The following is a 20,400-nucleotide window of genomic DNA, read 5'->3' as shown; positions in this document are numbered from 1 at the left end:
ACAACAATAAGTTTTATAACACCAAGTTACTGGTGCGTTTACTTATTATCAATGTGCAACCGACCAACAAATAACAACTCACATGTCTCGGTTTGAAGAATATACAATATTATCGTCTCATTAATCACTCGTGATAAAACCATGAAGTGATCCAAGTGAGCGTGGGTTTAATCCAATACTCTAATCTTATCAAATCACTCATGAACTCTGCAGCAAACTTGTGCCGTGTCTAAACACTTTAGACAGTCTACAGATAGATTCATGACAGTCTTTATTCACACTTACTCCCAACGTATGACCGACTGTGGATGTTTGAATAACCTAGTTATTCTGGAAGTCAAAACATGCAAATTGAAACATAACAATAATACTTAATCCTATATGGCCTCAAACTTGTGAGAGTAAATAAAACACTTCTATTTAACCACCATATTGATTACTTATTATTATCGTTTAACGTTTCGGATAGTCAACTCATTACTTGAATTACAACAACAATTGTCCCATGCTCTAAGCATGCACACTTTGTTTCCTATGGTCCATGCTTTGTGAAATAGATCAACTGAAAATTTTTCCAATGATGCTCATTTCACAATTCCTCAATCCCCATTGTTAGTGTAAGAACACAAGGTTCTTGCCACTACTAGAATATGCTAGATTCTGACATTTTACGCAACGATCCTTTCGTAAAGTCATAGCACAAAAGTCACCATAACTTGGCTAATGAAATTACAAAGTACTCTATCTCAAATTGTTACTAGACAATTCTATAGACGTGGAGTCTCACATTCAAAGTACATTCCTTTGAACATCCTTCTTGCAATAAAGTTTCTAATCTAGACATAGATTCTCAATATCCAACTCCCAATATGGAAACATTTCCACATTTGCCATATGACAACTCATTCTTAATAGAATCTTATCTATTCATAATAATGTCGATATGGTCCATCCAATACCATACTTTCAACTACTCACAAGCGACCAATCCTCAGCGAACTTTGGATCGTCCTTTGATAGTTGTTTAATTATTTTAGTCAAAACCAATTCTAGTCCTTTTTCCCTCTTAATGCGCTAGACATTTGGAAAATTTTAGAATGGTAAAATATTATAGCATTTGCAATCGATCCTATACCCGAAGCGTATGGGACACGATGCATAATGTCTTACATAAAGATATGATATTTTACCAATCTTTTGCCATAATATTTTATGTGTCATGTTCTGACAATTCGAACTATGAAGAGGGATGCCGTAATCATAATCGAAATTCAAGAATACACAATGTATCATTTGACTGAAGATATTAAAATTTCTCAATCTAAGCTTTAGATTTTGAAACGAAGTATAATATTCTGTCCCTTAATTATAGCAAAACAACTTTTCAACCCATGCAACTTTGCAAATTGAATCTTTGTTTTTCTATAATTAATATTGCTAACTTGCAATACTTGCCATAATAATCATACAAGCATAACACTTATGCTCCCACTATCATGATGATTATTATCATATAAGCATAACACTTATGCTCCCACTAGTTTTGACATGTATTCAGAAAACAAATGAACTTTCAGAAAACAATGCCTATTGAATTTCTAAAATTCATATTTCTAATACCAAACGCTTCGATAAGCCTTTATCTAAGCCTCTTAAACTTATACCCCTTTTCCTTAGATAGCTCATATGTGTGTTTGAACAATTTAGAACTTATGTTACTAAGTTCCAAATGTTCAAACTAATTGCCAAATCTCACAATTCGAACTATGGAAAGGGATGCCGTAACCATAATCGAATTTGAGAATACAATTTTCACAATTGCTATCTTCTTAAGATCTCTCTTAGTGAAAGTATTTCCTCACATTCATTTTTATGAAGGAGGGAATCTTATGACACTTAGATTTTATGGTGTATGAGTTCCTATCCATGTGAATTTGCCAAAACCAAAGTTTGTGACAAATCCAAGCTCATATGGACTGAACTTTCTTAATCTTGATTTCTTGCCTTATGGTAACACGAGTGCCCACCATGTCTTCCAAGTAGTTTAGTAACTTGTCCTTACATATCAATGTACTTTCCATCGACTAAGGCTCTAGTATGCATTCAAATGAGAACTCATACACAATTAACTCAATTGGAATGGCGTAGAAACAAAATAATGTCAGCACGATAGGTTGTAAACCTCAAGTCATGTGCTAGTGATGATCTATAAGGTTTATTCTTGATTTGTTCTTGAAACCTTTCAAGACCATTAAGACTCCCACTTACTCCTTGATATATAAGATTCTCTTGTCAAGAAACATTTCTTGACAAAGCAAATATTCAAGAGTTAGTGTAATTCTTATCAAGACAAAACACTTCACATAATTGGTCCTAGTTGGTCTTTGTCTTATCCAAGACAACACAACTTACCAATTTCAAATGTGAAAGAATAAGAAAACTTTTCCAAGTTCCACATTTGATGAGTGTTATAAACCTACTTAAAACTTTTCACTCAATGTCACAATCTTGACTCTAAGACTTGATATTGGAACAAAGTATGATTGACTTATTGATTTAACCATTTCTACAATACTCGATTCATCTTCTTAGACATGTAATTGCACTAAGACTCACTTAGAGGATCTATTGAGACATGGTTCTTAATCATAAAGACTTATCATAAAACACAATAAAAGGTACTCTCCCTTCTTCTTAGAAAGGAGAAACTTTTATCTTTCTGCCTACCTGATTCTTCTTTATTCATTATACCATTCATTGAAACTCTTTCAATCAACTCAAAATTACACTTAATCTTATAAGTATAATCATATTTACTAAAGTTTAGTAAATCATGATGAATATCTTTGTCACTCTTGTGGTGGACTTGATCAACTCACAACCTTGTGTACTTGATCTCCTTGTCCTTCAATTTACACTTTGCCAAAGAATTAGTCTAAGTTTCCCAAATGTGAAAGTTTTTCATTCATCATACAATACACATTGCATGATTCCAAGTTTCTATCCAATTGAAACTTGGGTGATGAGAAACTCTCCCTATTTGGTAAACTTTTGACATTTCCACAAATAACATAATTAAGAATCAAATCCATTGTTGCTAATAATAGAAACATTCAAACATCAATTCTTTCATACATGCCATTGCAAGGATAAATAAACAAGATAAAGTCAAAATTCATTTTATTGCGGAAAAAATTTATCCTTACAATGCAATTCAATTGAAAAACTATGTTATTACATATTTCTTAACAATCTATTCTAACTCCAAGTAGTAGCTCAAGAATCTATTCTTCAAGTAATGCGATCGAAATCCATTTCTTCACGATTAGATTCAGCTCACTTCTTCCCTTAAGCTTCCTCTCCTTTCTTCGATCCTACAAAACATCAAAATGAAATCTTATCACATCATGTATTAAGAATCTAGAATAGGAACTAAAAAGAGTTAGATAATGGATTTTACCTGAAGTAGAGCCAAACATCTTGACTCTCCCATCTCTTAGATCTCTCAGGTAGTTAGGGCAACTTCGTCTCCAATGCCCCTTCTCTTGGCAATAAAAGCAAATGGACTCCTTTGGAACAACACATCGAACAATCACAGACTTAGTTCTTTTTGGACTTCCAATGTTGCCAGTGTCCATTGAAGTTTGGGAGTTTGATTCACCAGACAAATCTGCTTGACCAGCACGCCTAATCATTGCTGATTCAGTAGCTATAAGCAAATAGGTGAGATTAATGAGGGTCACGTCGTGGTCCATCATATAGTACTCTCTAACGAACTCACTATATGATTCAGGAAGTGACTGAAGAACCCAGTCAACAACCAACTCACTTGAAATCTTGACACCCAACATCTTTAACCTATCAATGCGTGACTTCATCTCTAAGACGTGTGCACACACAGGTTTCCCATCTTCGTGTTTACTTGCCAAAAGGGCTTGAGTGAGCTTGAACTTTTCAAGCCTTTGAGCTTGTGGGTCAGGGAGAATAATTGGAGGAGGTGGAGGAAGTGAAGCGTGACTCTCATTTCCTTGATCGTATCTTGGAATGTCATCTTCATTTGGAAAGCTTGTTCCAAAGGATTTGGGAAGACCATTGTAAGATTCAGACATCTACAAAACGGGAGAAAATTCAAGTTATGTTGATTAGAATTCTTGATGTAACACCCAAATGAAACATCAAGCTAGGATCCAACACAATACTCTACAACCTAGAAGAGGGATGCCGTAATCTAGTTGCAGAATATTTGAAGGTAGGTAAATGACGATTTACCAATTTCCACCATGAAAAACGAAAAGGAAGATTAAGTCTTAAATGAATTGAAACTCCTAGATCTTTTGAGATTCATTGAACTTTTCAATGGCATGTTTAATCTCGATTATGCCCTACTATTTGTGTCTGGGATGCCGAGGATCACAAACAAGGTGTGAATAACCATACGAATCACGTGGTGCACCCAATGCTACAATCACCTAATCAATGTGACGGTTAGCCACACATGCTCCATTGATCTATGACAAACATCGAGTCACCCTTCGCTACCAATGTCATCCCCAAATTAGTGTGCCGGTTAACCACACACGCTCCACTAACGTTTGACAGGGGTACGAAGTGTAATTCTATGGATTAGCATACAATTTCACATTTTTCCTAAAGTAACTATGATTTGGGAATTTGAAAAAGCATTTAGTTACTTTGTACTTCATTATACTTATAATGGAAGGTTTATCTCCTTTCCTACCCGTTCGGCTAACGACCCTCCACTAGTCAAGAGTGCGGTGGGTAAGAGTGGATACCCATTCAATCGCCATTTTATAGGCCATTTCCTTAAACACCCCTTATAGACCAGCTTCGTGAATGAGGCCTACTAACGGTAAGACTGACTGTTTACTCATACATATATAATACTAGACTTTTAATGTTATATATAGTATATGGTGTATTTTACACTTTTAAAATACTAGGTGGTTTAACTTAGTAAATTATACTTTTAATTTAATTAAATGTATACCAAAAACTTTATGGATTTATTAAATCACTTTTAATTATACACTTTAATTAATTAATAAAACCATAAGGGTGTGATATGAACTTTTCAAATTACTAGGGTTTTAGAATTTAACATTTCAAAATTTAAACTTTTAATCAACTTTTAAATTCCAAAACTTGAGGGCAAGTTTTGAAACATTTCAAAACATTAGGGATCAAACAACAAATAATTCAAATTAAACATTTAATTACATAATTATCTATATTTGACCTAATCTTAATTTTAGTCGTTAGATAATTACCAAATAACTTTAAATAATCCATATTTATCACATAAACAACCAATATTTAAAAGATTTGAAATTATCTATTGTTTTGGCAAGGATAAACATATAATTAAGATAAAATTCAGATTTTAACTTCATAAAACAATTTAAGCATCAAGTCCAAGTCAAAACAGCAGCTAAATCCCGAAATACCCTCTGCCTGACGTACAGACTCGCCGAGTCAAACCTGGACTCGTCGAGTAGGGCCAACTCGCCGAGTCCAGATACTGACTCGCCGAGTTGAGTCGGGCAAAGGCAAAAAACTCGTTTTTTTCAGCAAATAAAACAGTTAAGCATCACATACAACTGAAACCAATCAAGGCTCTGATACCACTGATGGGTTTTAGGCATAAGAACAATCCTATGTGCTCATACAAACCCTAATGCTTGGATCTAGGTTTCTCTATTGTACATGCTTTGAATCCAAGACTAATAGACTTAGATCTAACATATTATGAACTGAATTAGGGTTTAGGGAATTACCTTTGATTGTTATATAGCAATAACAATCAATTCCTTGCTTGAATTGGCTTCAAAAGCTTAGTGCCTCAAGTGCTGCACCTCTAATGGAGTCACAAACACCTTATGCAACTTGGATGAAGAGGAGAAGAAGAGAGGCTGCCCAAAAACGACTAGAAACCCTAGAGAATCAGTTGTCCACGGTTTTGGGGCCTAAGGGGTCCTTTATATACTTGTGTGGGCTGCTAGGGTTTCAGTCAAAACCCTAATGGACAGCTTAAACTCTAAGCAGCCCATGGAACCTTCTGGATAAGGCTATGGACGAAAATATGATGGGCTTCCATCACAATTTCGTTCACCCCTTGTTCCTTTAGCATTCCTTAGCCCAATAACTCAATTATCCAATAATTGCAGTCCAGTCCCCTAAGTTTAATTAATCTCTTTTAGCCACAAAATTAATCATCAATTAATTCTTGACTAATATTAATTAAACAATATGATTTCTCCTTTAATATATTATTCTCATAATATATTAATAAATCATATTTAAACCTTTCTCTCCTTAAATCATCCTACATATTGCAATGGTGAAGGCAACCCAAAAGGACCATGCTCATAATCGGGTCAAGTACATACCAAAATAGTTATGGACTTAGACACTAATCCAACAAAAATATCATTAGAAATCTTTTATATATAAATAAGATCCACATATGTCAAATAAACTACATTATTTTCCTTTAAATATCCCTCTCTTGAAGTTGGAATATATGTATTCCATTTATATAGTAAAGATAACAATGTCTTAGATAACTTTGATTCAAAACAAGTTTAAGTCAAAAGTGTTTGCATATAGAACTTGCTATTTAGAAAACATTGATATTTACTTTATAATTCTATTACGAGATCTAGTTTCATAAGTAGAAGTTAGTCATTTTTTAATATGAATATTATCGTTATGAAAAACGATTTAAGTAAATAATCAAATTTTAATAATTTAACTAAGATATATATTTAGACACACTAAATTAAAACTTACATTGTTTCAAAACAAACATTGTTTTATACTACAAGTACATTATGTTTTAAGCATAAATGATAAACTAAACTCCGAGGGTGAAGTTCCAACTTGTATATGCTCAACTGGTTACTCTTCTTGAATATTTGCATGCAATTTACAAATATTAGATTAACATTTAAGTACCAAGTACTTGAGTGTTATATGAAAAGTATAAGTTCCATCGAGTAGATACCTAGAATACAAGTCTCTCCAAACTATCTTTTCAGATAAAGGAGCAGTTCCTCTTCCGTTATCTTGTTTCTTCACAAAAGTAACAAGATCCATCTTTGTGGGTCTTATTGGATTTTTGGGCCTAGAGGTATTAGTTACATAAACTATGACCCTCTTAGATCACACATGGTGACTCTTTTCAGTCTTGCATTATTCCATTGTTTGAACCGGCTTATAACAAAATATCACTGTATTGTATAAATACTTACATAACATGTTATATCATCAACTATACATCTATATTATCCAAGACATCCTAGAAGGCAAGAATAATTGTTCCTAGTATGATGTTATAAGCATATTTGGCTTCATAGTGATATCTTTACCAAATATCATGTTCAGGTCTACTGCTCAAGAAATGTTGCTTTGGAATAGGACTTTCAAGTATGTACATTTCAGATCTCTCACAAGATTGTCTTTCAAGACATGAACTCATTCACCGAAGTTGTATATATTGAATGTTATTGTTTTTCAGATAATTAAAGAAATGAAGATTCATGGTAATGAGAATGGTTTATTATTTTTATACAAAATTTTAACAAAATACATTTAGTCTTTTTGATATTTAATCTTTAATAATTAATATTCTTTTAGTTTCTAAAAACATTAATTATCAAAATCTAGGATCCAAGTTGCAAAAAACATGATATCATTTTGCAAAAACAAATGTATCATCTCATAAATGAAAGTCATTATGGAAAGTCCATTTTGCCAAATGGGGTCATTTTGTGATATTTTCACAAAAGCTTGTCATTTTGTAATACAGGGACATCCATATTGGTAATTTTATTGATTATGTCTTCCATAATAAATTTCATAAGTCCAACTTTATTTTATTTACATAGGACGGAATTGAATTCCTTCCCCCGTCAATCATGGAATGAAAAACAATTTATGGAATTGAATTCCGTCCACTTAATAACCAAACACAAGATATAATGGAATCATCGGTTCCAATTTCGCCTGATTCCCTCAGAACGCACAAACCCAAATACACCCTAATTTTTTCTTTCTTGTTTTCTAGGGAAATTGCCAACTAAATGACTTTGATATATCAAAGGAAGCAGGTGGTGTTGGAATAGTTGTAGAAAATCATTTTGATGTTATATGGACACAAAATCATCTTGAAATCCATCTTTTTTGGGTTGGAAAGGGGACTTGTTGTATACCTGAAAAGAGAAATTATTGCTCATTAATATTTGCCCTCATAATTTCCCTCGTACTAGTTATGGAATACATATATACTATTATATTTTAACTAATTTGATTCTAATGATATATATTTTTCTTCTTATATGATTTCAATGTCAAGGGTGATTCAAAGAAAACCATAATAATCATGGATATAATATCTGACGTGGCATTTGTTTGCCTTTATATCTTAATTTTTGGTTTACACTTGAAAAGAACATTGAACCCATAATATCAAAGCACTGAATGTTGTGAAAAATAATTTACAATGTTTACATAGGTAAAAAGAGCGATGTATTTGCTATTTCCTGCGGTTTTCACTTTAAATAATATAATAATTTGTAGGTTAAAATGATTCTATCGTAACTACAAATTTTATTATTTCCATAATTGACCTTTTATGCCTTTGACTCATTTATGCACATTGACTCAAAAGGGTTTTGATGATGAAGCTATAAATGTTGAAGTTGAGAAGATGGCTTAAGCTTTTGTAATGGGATCTTCTACAAATTCTTGCTTTTTTCTCTTGTTGTGTTGGTTCAGGTATTTACATGTTGTATTATATTATTTTAATATTCTTTTTTGTATGACTTGTTTTTTTCCTGTGAATATATATAGGGTCATCAAGGAATGTCCAATATAACACCATCTAATTGAGGATTCTAAAATTGTTTTTTTATAAATGAAGGATTTGAAATTGTTTCGGAAGCTAGGATTCAAGATTACATAAATGGATTTGTCCAAGTAATAATAATAAGTTCTCAGTCACCTTTTCACTTTACGGATAAGTTCTAAGCATCTTTTATCAGTGTGATAACTTCTCATATAGTCATATAGTGTATTATAGTATCCTAATTTCTAAAAGTACCCAATTAAAGCAACGAACATGCTTTGTAAATTGGATGACACTTCTTAAAATGGATTTATTTTTTAGCCAAAATGCTGATAAAAATAAAGAGAGTAAAATGCTTTAGAAAATCGGTTGTTTGTGTATAATGGCATTACTTGGATCTAGCAAACAGGTTATACTTCTTTGTCCATTGCTAAAAAAACACAGGGCGAAGCCCGGGTTCACCTCCTAGTTCATTTTAAACTTGCAACTATTTCATATTAAATATTGTACTTTCAAATTTGACTTTCCAATCACAATTTTCCAAAATGAAAACAATTTTTTTAAAATTTTTTGTAATAAAATAACTGTTGGTAGAACATCTTCTTCTACGACATGTTTTAGATTTTGATAAACAGCACAAATCATCATGACCACTGACGACAATGAGGATTTAATATGATTACATTTAATTTTAGTAATTAGAATGATAGTATCATATCATAGTAGTTTTTGTAGTGCGATAGACTAGATGTGAAACATGACGAACTATTGGTGGGGAATTATTCCAAACAAATCATGACCAAGTTTTTTGTACCCTCTCAAATTATTATTTTGATAATGTCCTTTTTTTGTACATGACCCATTGGGGACACTAGTCTCCGGTTGTCGACTTTTAAACTTAAGGAAAGGAAAGTGAAGAAGGAATGAATGCATAAGGGTAGGAAAAATAAACTCTGACTAATCTGTTATTTCCTTTGCATTTTCTTTCAATTATCTAATACTTTGGGGATGAATTTTAAGTGAGAAAAGATAAAATTTCCTTCTTAATCCATACCTTCTCTTCTCTTTCCCTTTCCCTTAAAAAAAGGGTAATCCTACAATAACATCGATAAACAATTGGAAAATATTTTTTCAGGTTATGAACCGACACTTTTATACATATTTAAAGGGTGTTTGGGATATGCTTATTTAAAACAAAAATTATGTTCATTAAAAAAATGTTTATCGGTTTTTCTGTTTTTAAAACATAGTTCGATTTTTTTTCTTGATTAGGTTATTCAATTTCAATATGTAATAAACTGATAAACTGTTTTTTAAGTATTTGATAGGTTTTCCTAATAAATATAGAATAATATATAAATATCGGATATATATATATATATATATATATATATATATATAGAGAGAGAGAGAGAGAGAGAGAGAGAGAGGGGGGGGGGGAGTCGTTTAATCGAGAACAATTGAGAACAAGAACCACCTTTAAATTTACAAGGTGACATTTTTATAATTAGTTTAAACATTTGATGCAAACATGCATCATTTAAAAAACGACGTGGGTGGAATCGTAAATATCGAAGCTTTCCCTGCACCTGCTAAATCATGTGCAAACATGATGTCTCCTAGATACTCAAAATTCAAAATGCTCTTTCTCTTAACGCAAAAACCTCATTTCTCTTTCAAATTTCAACGAATTTTCAATGAAAAACGAAAATATTTTCATCGATTTTTGTTGAATCAAACACGAAAACACTTCAAATATCATCAAAAACAGTGAAATCGTCATCACAACCTTCATATAAAGGTATCAAAACTCATACTGATGTGTTTTTCAACAATGTCAATCGATTTTCATGATTATTGACTTTTTCTACTAGAATTTTGGTCATTAAACTTTAAATCTGTATTATTCTAAAGTTTTTTTGAAAGGAGATCGCCATAAAAACCTTCATCTAAAGGTATCAAAACTCATATTGATGTGTTTTTCATCAATATAACTCGATTTTCACGATTATCGAGTTTTTCTACTGTAATTTTGTTCAATAAACACTAAATTTGTACTACTTGAAACTTTTTTTGAACAGAAACCCTAGTTTATTATGCCGATCAAGTTATTGAAGGTTTTATGTTTTGATAACACTCGATTTTAAAATTATATCGAGTTTTTCTACTATTTATTATCTCAATATACATGAAATCTTCATTTATTGAAAAGTTTTTGTGTACTGAAAAACTAGTTCTAGTTGTAGAACAGGTTATTGAAAGTTTTTTGTTTAATAAAACTCGATTTTATGGCTATCAATGATTATCTTCTCGATTTAGTATTTTGTTATTCATGAATTAAGTAAATAAAGTATGTTTGAACTTGCAAAAGTTACTAAAACGTTTGAAAAAAAATATTCCAGAAAGAAGACAGATACAACAAACGTGCATGAAGGTGATAAAACATATGTTGTAAATGACTGTGTTCAATCATATATGATTCGGTGATGAATTCTTACATATAATGATCGCGTGCAATCATAAATGATTTGTTGATGTTATAATATCCAAAAGGATTGAATCACATGTGATTACATTTATACATATAACAAAGATTGAATCACATGTGATCACAATCTATATAAACTGTATATTATTTATTTTTCACAACTTGAAATAATCACATATGATTTTCTTATAATACATGTATTTGTACATGTTGGAAACCAATAAAGAGACTAGTACTCAAAAAATTTAGAAAAGCAACAACCAAAAGACAAAATCAAAATGGTAACACTTAAATCATTTAATAATCAGTTGTGATTCATATATTTGATGTGTATAATCAAATATGATTTTCTAATTATATATGTATTTTTTTTAAATAAAACAAGGAAAAACGTACACAGAAAAAACCTACCGAAAGAAACACAACAAGAAAATCGCTAACAAAGATAATTGAAAAATGTATATTTCAGTCATAAATGATTATAAAACAAAAAACAAATACTTTGTTATTAATCACATATGATTCATATCTTTTATGTACCAAAACAAAACAGATTCAGTAGCATGTGATTATTATTTGTTATGAACATTATATGTACACAAAAGATATTTAATCACATGTGATTAAAATTGACTTTGTGATTTGCTGATTATTTATGTATTTTTATATCTCAATAAATCCAAAACAAAAGGTCAAAAAAGGAAAAAAGGATAGCGTAACAGAAGAAATATAGAGAAAAATAGAAGAAAAGAATGAGAAAGGTATAATCAAATCAAATACGATTATAGACATAAACATAAAAAAACTCTTTTTAATCAAATGTGATTACAATCTTTTATACATACAAAATATCTACAATCACTTGTGCTTAACATCTATCAAATAACAATGTAAGTTTTATTATAATAACATTGTTTTATACTTTGTGATTTATATCTATATTTATATGTCTAAGAAAAATCTAAAAGAAAAAGAAAAAGAAAAAGAAAAAGAAAAAGAATAATTGAAGAAGAAACAACAGAAAAGAGGTCTAAAAAAAACAGGAAAAAGGTATAACTAAATCACATGTGATTATAACTAATTTTAAAAACTCATTACTTTAATCACATGTCTTGAACAATGTATACTTATTTATTATTGATTTGTTTACATATGTGATTCTCATTACAACAATTGTATCATTTGTAGAAAAAACCGAGTCAAAAAAGAGAAAATCTACAACTTTAAAAAGAGAAAAATAGATTGATGATGAAGTGAAGATTCCGACTCCGAAAAAATGATAAAAAGAGAAGAAAGAAGAAGATAGTGAAAAAGCATTTTGACACAATCAGAAACACGTACATTTTTTATGATTACCATCTTTAGTATATATTCTGTTTTAAATCACATATGATTAACATATGTTATGATAAAAAAATACCTTTATATATAAAAGATAAAAATCACATGAGATTATATTTACTGTATTTTTTAGTTAAATCACATTTGATTTAAAATATCAGACATATATAATAACATATGATAATGATAATTATATATATATATATATATATATATATATATATATATATATATATATATTAATATATATATATATATGTATATATACACACACACACACACAGGAATCACATGTGATTTAAATATCATAAACACATAATCACAAATGATTTCGATAATATTTTATATATGCAAAACACACAAATCATATGTGATTATATTTCCTTTGTTTTCTGGTAAATATCACACATATATAGTAAGTTCTTTAATTCTTATAATCACATATGAATTTAAATCATCATTTATTTTATTTGATTATAGGTGTTCCTCTAGATCATTATTGTCTGTAATGCAAAATTTTAATAATATTCATAAAGAATGTGTAAAAAGGATGGGATTTAGGGGGATTTTAAAAATGATGTTGACAGAGGTGCCGGGGGTATTAAGTTGTTTTGTTCTTTAGAAGTTTGATTCTACCACAAAAAAATGATCTTGGAAAAGTAAAAATTGTTGTGACTTGAGAATCAGTTCATCAAATGCTTGGATTTCCATTAGGAAGCATTGAGTTTTGAAAACTTCCATTCAAAACAAAAAACGATAAAACCTATGAAGAATGGACAATCCAATTTAAAAACAAGACCATGATTCGTCTACAAGAGATAAAGATGAAGATAGTTTCCTCAAACAAAGCAGATATGAACTTCAAGATGAATTTTATAGCATTGTTGATAAACTCTTTGATAGAATCAAGCTCTTCAAGAAAAGAAAACACGCACCCGTTGAACTACATAACGAAGAAGACAAAAATAAAAAAAATTGATTGGTGCTCCTTTTTGATAGAATGATAGGAAAACCAAAAAATCCTTTGATCCATACAGTGCAACAAGCAATTTTAATGAATCATCTGCTTATTCGGTGGTACGTTTAATAAATTATCTTTTATTTCAATATTTTTATAATAATCACATGTGATTGAAGAGATATAATCACGTGTGATTGAAAAATAAATTTTTTTAAACACATATCATTTTCATTATATATAACATATTTTATAGCATGAATAACTATAATCACATGTGATTAAAAATGTAAATTTATTTATTCACATATAATTTTCAGTATTTATATAGATATTAGAATCTAAAATAAATAGTTATAATCACATGTGGTTTTTAGTGTTTAATACAAATGTTAAAAATAATTATACCTAAAATCACATGTGATTGATCAAATAAAGTTATTTTAAAATTTGGATTTCTATAATCACATGTGATTTAATCACATATTATAGAATTGACATTTTTTTTTGCAGTTACTATATGTAGACAGTGTTAAAGTTGAGCTTATAAAAGATGAAAGAAAACGTCTAGTGATCTTCCATTGGAGTACAAAGAAGATGAAGACGAGAGAAAATTATGAGAAAGAAGAGCTGGGAGATTTTGGAACAAGAGAATTGAATGAGGAGTTCAATGAGGAACAGTTGAATAAGGAGGTAAACTTAATTAGTGTCATTGTTTAATAATCTTAATATTTAATCATATATTAATATATACTTTCATTCATTTGTGATTTAGGATTATAAAATAATGATTATGATGGAGTTTAAGAAGCTACAAATGTTAACTGATAAAGGATTGATCAATTCCTTGAAAATGTAACATTAAATCATTTGAAAAATAGTTTGGAAGATATTATTGATGATGATGATGAAGATGGTGAAGAAGAAAATGGAAGTGATGATGATGAAAGTATTAAAGGAAGTGAAAATGACGAAGAAACGAGGATGAGGGAGGTGAAGGTGGTGAGAATGTTATAGGAGAGGAAAGTGAGGAAGAAAACAAAGATAAAGGAAGTGACGGAGGTGATAACGTTATAGGAGGAGTGGAAAATGAAGAAGAAAAGAATAATGAAGGAGGGAAAAATAATGAAGGAGGAGGTAAGTAATAGAATATTTTTCTGAATTGTATATGATTATTATAAATATCTTTATAGAAACAAATATGATTAACTACATATTTTATAATGTTATAGGAGAAGAAAATTAGGAAGAAGATAAGGACAAGGGAACTGAAGGCGGTGATAACATTACATGAGAGCAGGAAAATGAAGCAGAAAAGAATAATGAAGGAGGGCCAGATAATGAAGAATGAGGTAAGTAATAAGTAATAACATATATATTTTTTGAATCATATATGATTATTATAATTATATTTATAGAATCACATATAATTAACTACATATTTTATTTATATAAAGGTTTTGATGGAAATGTACATGAAGAAGTTGGTAAAAAAGTATTGATGATAATGGAAAAGAGATGTTCAAAAAATAAGTAAACCAGTATATATTAGTAAATAGTATTTGAATATTAACTACATATATTATAATCAGATGTGATTATGTTCACATTTGATTATATATGATTACATATGTTATAATGACATATAATTATTTTTATAATCGCATATGATTGCATATGTTATAATCAGATGTGATTGTACATGATTGCACATGTTATAATCATATATAAACATTTCTATAATCACATATGGTTGCATACGTTATATTCAGATGCAATTAACAACTTTCTATTAATTATATTCAGGTGTGGAGGGTAAGAATCTGGATGGCAACAAAGTTGAAACAGTGAAGGAAAAAATGGAGAATAACCATAAAATGTTGAAGGTGCAAGTAAGCAACAATGTTATTTATACAATATATATGATTACATATGTTATAATCACATCTGACTACATATTCTCTATAAATGTTGATATGTTTTTTGAATAATCACATATGATCATTCAAAAAAATATTGATATTTATATATAATAACATATTAACATGTGATTATTTGACATATGATTATATATCATTACATATGTTATAATGACATATGATTATTATCAGATATGACTCTACATCATTACATATGTTATAATCACATATGATTATATTTTCTATAATCACATGGATTATAATCACATATGATTATATATATTGTAATTGCATGTGATTAACATTTTTTTTAAAATTATATTTAGGTGTGGAGGGTAAGAATCTGGATGGGAAGAATGTTGAAACAGGAGAAGGAAAAAAAATGGAGAACAACCTTAAAATGTTGAAAGAGGAGGTAAGCAATAATATACATTTTTATACACTTATACAATAGATATGATTACATACGTTATAATCACATGTGACTACATACGTTATAATCACATGTGATTATATTCACATATCAATATAATATATTTGTACAAGTTACAAATAAGTAATTAACTTTTCTAATTGCATTCAGGTCTAGAGGGGAAGAATCTGGAAGATAAGAAAGTTGTGGAAGGGAAGAATCTGGAAGGTAAGAATACTGATAAAGAAAAAGGAAAAACTATATTTGTATAGTGTTTTAGAGGAGGTAAATATGAGTATATATTTATGAACTAAATATGATTACTAAAAATATATTTATACGGTCATATATGATTATTAACATTATATTTTTTGTATAAAGAATTGATGGTAAAAATTGTTAGTGAAGAAGAGGGTATTGGATATTATTATCTAATGAAAATATTGTATTAATTATCAGATAATATTATTTAGTTGTGAATGGGAAGAATATGTTATAATCAGGTGTTATAAATCACTGAATAACAATATTCAGTTCTGAAGGGGGATAATATGTTATAAATTAATGAATACATTCGTAATTAATGTTTTAAATATTTCAAATTATCTTGTTGTATGTAATTTGTACAATTTAAAAGTCCTTTGAATGTAATTTGATAATCACATATGATATGTTTTTGTATAATCACATACAATTATTTAAATTATCAAATGATTATGTTATGATTATAAAAACAAAGAACCCTTAATCTATTTTAATAATATGTTATTATATTTCTTAAAAATACACGAAAGAGCTTCAATCACATATGATTATATATAATTACAAATGTTATAATCACATATGATTGTATTTTTTATAAATCACGTGTTATTATAATCACATGTGATTATGTTCACATATGATTCTATATGATTACATAGGTTATAATCAGATGTGATTATATTTGTTATAAATAACATGTGATTATAATCACATATAATTATAACAGCCTATGTTATAATCACATATCATTATAATCCCTCACATGTGATTATACTCACATATAATTATAACAACATATGTTATAATCACATGTCACTATAATCACTCACATGTGATTATAATCACATATAATTGTAATAAACTATGTTATAATCATATGTGATTATAATCATCTATATTTGTAACAACGTATGTTATAATGACATATAATTGTAACAACCTATGGATACTGTTTTTTTCATTTGCGTGATTTTTAGAGAAAATATAAACACAACTATTGTTGAAAAAACAATACAAAATGTTGTGACAAGTATTCTTGCCAACACACAACAAATCCAAGATTCCTAAATGCTAAACGATGATAAGGTCAATTCTATTTACAAGAAGACAATGATAGAATACACAGAAAAAAAAAGTTTTATGCCATCATATGATCTAAACATAACGCAGCTCACACCACCAGAGGTAATATTTCTTGTTTTTTGATTTGTACACTATCATATGTTTATAAATGTAAACACATATGATTTCAATATTTCTTAAACATTAAATCAAATGTGATTACAATTAATTATTTGTTTTTTAATTTAATTTAATTTCATGTTATGTATATAATTACATATCATTATAATATTTCTGACAATAATAATCACATATAAATAACAGAAAATTACCCAACCAGAAAACCTCAATCATAAGGAAGCTCTAGTGGAAGAAATTCAACCTAAAAAAGCAACCTAAATTAAAATCGTTTTAAAAAAAGAAGTTGTCCCGAAAGTTCCAAAGAATGAAAATATCATGGAGGAGCCTTGCAAAAAGAGAAAAACAAACGCTACAGAAAAAGGAGGTCTCCATATAAAGAACGAGCCATTTCATTGAAGACAAAGTTAACATCTGATGAATAAATTCTCGGTGAATGGCTCTTCAACTTACAAGGAAGTGAATAGTAAGTTATTCATATGTGATTAACACTTATAAAAAATCACATTAATTAATCACATGCTCAAAATTTATTAATCAAATGTTATTATCCAACATAATCATATATGATTAAAGTTATGTTAGGTATACTTTTTCAATAGTGATCAATCACATGTGATTACAATTATGAATATAGTAATCACATCAAAACATACTTGTTAAACACGGATTAATCAAATATGACTACTTAACATAATCATATATAATTAAAATTTATGTTAAGTATAATTTTTCAACATTAATCAATCACATGTGATTAAAGTTATGAATATAATAATCACATCAAACATACTTGTTCAACATTGATTAAAAACATGCGATTACCAAACATAATCACATATGATTAAAAAGTTTTGTTAAGTATACTTTTTCAACATGGATCAATAACATGTGATTAAACTTACGAATATAACAATATAAAGTATAAACTAACAAAGTGATTTTTTATATTTACAATGATCAAGTGTTGTTTACAGAAAACAAACGAGAAGTTTTCCAACATATGTTTGAAAGATTGTATCCAGGAGAATATCTGTTTTATGATGTTATAGACTCATAGGTTGAATTGCTAAATTACAATGAGAAGGATAGAGACTTGAAAATTTCTCCATATAGGGTATTCATCTATGTCCAACTCACAATATGCTAAACATATGTGATTCTAACACTAAATTAACAAAAGTTGTTTAAATACATATATTATTATACACTAGATAACACATGATTCACCATTTAGACAAAGTACATTGAGGATAAGCCAATTCCAAAACCAAAAAAAGAGGAGAAGAAGAAAAAGATAGATAAAGAAATGAAGGAAAAAATGGAACGGGAAGCAAAGGAAAAAGACGATAACCGATACAATCTATTCAGGAAATAACTTATAGATTGGTTAAATGGAGACGAAGAAAAAACACAAAAGAAAAATGTTGATCTTGTATGTTTTTTTTTAAAAAAAAAATCTTAATATTATTATTATAGTGTATATATTTTCTAAATATGACAATACATATTTAAATGCAGATATTTTTTCCCTTTTTGCGGGCAAGAACACATGTTTGTATATGTTTTTAACATAAAAAATGCAAACATTATGATACTGGACAACAACATCTCAGCGGCAATATAACACCGTAATTTTTCAAAACTAAAATTTCATTTGAAATCGCTAATTTCATAAAACACTTTTTGTAAAAATCTTTTTTGTGAGATTACAAAAAAAGAATTCCATATTCAATCAAATAATAATCCAGGATCCTCGAAAACATAACTCTTCCTCTGGTGTGTACAATCGAGCCGGTGCCATCCTGTGATCCTAAGAAAACCTGAAACACATAGCACAAAACACTGTAATCACGAAACTTAGTGAGTTATCCAAAATACCACATATACCACATACTATCCACTCAAGGCTATAACTCTGTGGGCCCTCTGGCCCTAACTATGTGGACCATCTGGTCCTGACTCTGTGGACCTTCCGGTCCTAACTCTGTAAACTCTGGAATACCCACATCATAAATGACATAGAAATAATGCAGTGCAACACATCACATAAATAGCATACAAGATACTCTATCACATAACTTTGGTTACCATCAAGGTAAAGTATAGTAAGAAGACTCACCTCGGATGTCTCTGGTAATCTCGCACGCGTATATACTGATCTAGCCTCTGCCTAAACACATAAACAATTATCTTAATCAATAACTGCTCTCCAGGCTAGACTAATCCCTTCCATGTCCTCTAAGAAGGCTAAAAGACCATTTTACCCTTCAAATGGTCCACATGACCAATTGTTGACCAAACCCTAAAAGTCAAAAAAAGTCAACTCAAGTCAATGGTCAACCCTGACCAGACTCGTCGAGTACATAAGGGTGACTCAGCCAGTCCATGCGTGTCTTCTGACTCTTCCAAGGCCTCACTTGACTCATCGAGTGAACCTTCCACTCGACGGGTTTCCACTGGATTCGTATCGCGGGGCAACCCGACTCAACTCGTCGAGTCTCCCCATGGACTCGGTGAGTTTCTCCTATAACAACACTCATTTGACCTTCTAGGGTCAGATCTGTTCCTCTAATCCATAGATCTGGCTTCCCTACGACAATAACCATGTAAAGGTCGAGGTTTGACATACATGCAAAGCTCACAAGGCTTTCCTTGGAGAAATGGATCCAAGAATGGCATCAAAGTCTCATTCTCTCAATAAACCAACATAAAGCATACAAAATAAGGCCCCATGGATCTCTATGGGTCCAGATCTGGGATCTCTCACACAAAGGGACCCTATACTCATCACTACAAGCCATAGGAAGGTGTAGAAAACCCTAAAATCACCAATCTCACCCAAAACGGAAAAGGGAAATCGATTTGATACCTTTACAATAAAGATACGAGCTCAGGAACTCTGAATCAACAACTCCCTCGACCTCCCTTTGCTGGAAATGACTTCTCCCT

The 20,400-nt window shown here is 29.9% G+C and overlaps 1 protein-coding gene across 1 annotated transcript; it reads left to right on the top strand.

Annotated features, from left to right (window-relative positions):
* The first annotated feature begins 13,245 nt into the window (after positions 1-13,245).
* On the top strand, positions 13,246-18,826 carry LOC111916446 (uncharacterized). Its single transcript, XM_023912124.1, has 14 exons — positions 13,246-13,293; positions 13,695-13,772; positions 14,167-14,346; positions 14,429-14,472; positions 14,535-14,655; positions 14,731-14,790; positions 14,886-15,005; positions 15,111-15,124; positions 15,344-15,351; positions 15,460-15,545; positions 15,899-15,974; positions 16,156-16,212; positions 16,366-16,373; positions 18,686-18,826. The coding sequence occupies exons 1-14, from the start codon at positions 13,246-13,248 to the stop codon at positions 18,824-18,826; spliced, it is 1,041 nt and encodes a 346-aa protein (XP_023767892.1).
* The last annotated feature ends 1,574 nt before the right edge of the window (positions 18,827-20,400 follow it).

This window comes from Lactuca sativa, chromosome 2 (genome assembly GCF_002870075.4).
Source record: "Lactuca sativa cultivar Salinas chromosome 2, Lsat_Salinas_v11, whole genome shotgun sequence".
Lineage (NCBI taxonomy): Eukaryota > Viridiplantae > Streptophyta > Magnoliopsida > Asterales > Asteraceae > Lactuca > Lactuca sativa.
This window is presented reverse-complemented; position numbering and strand designations above follow the sequence as displayed.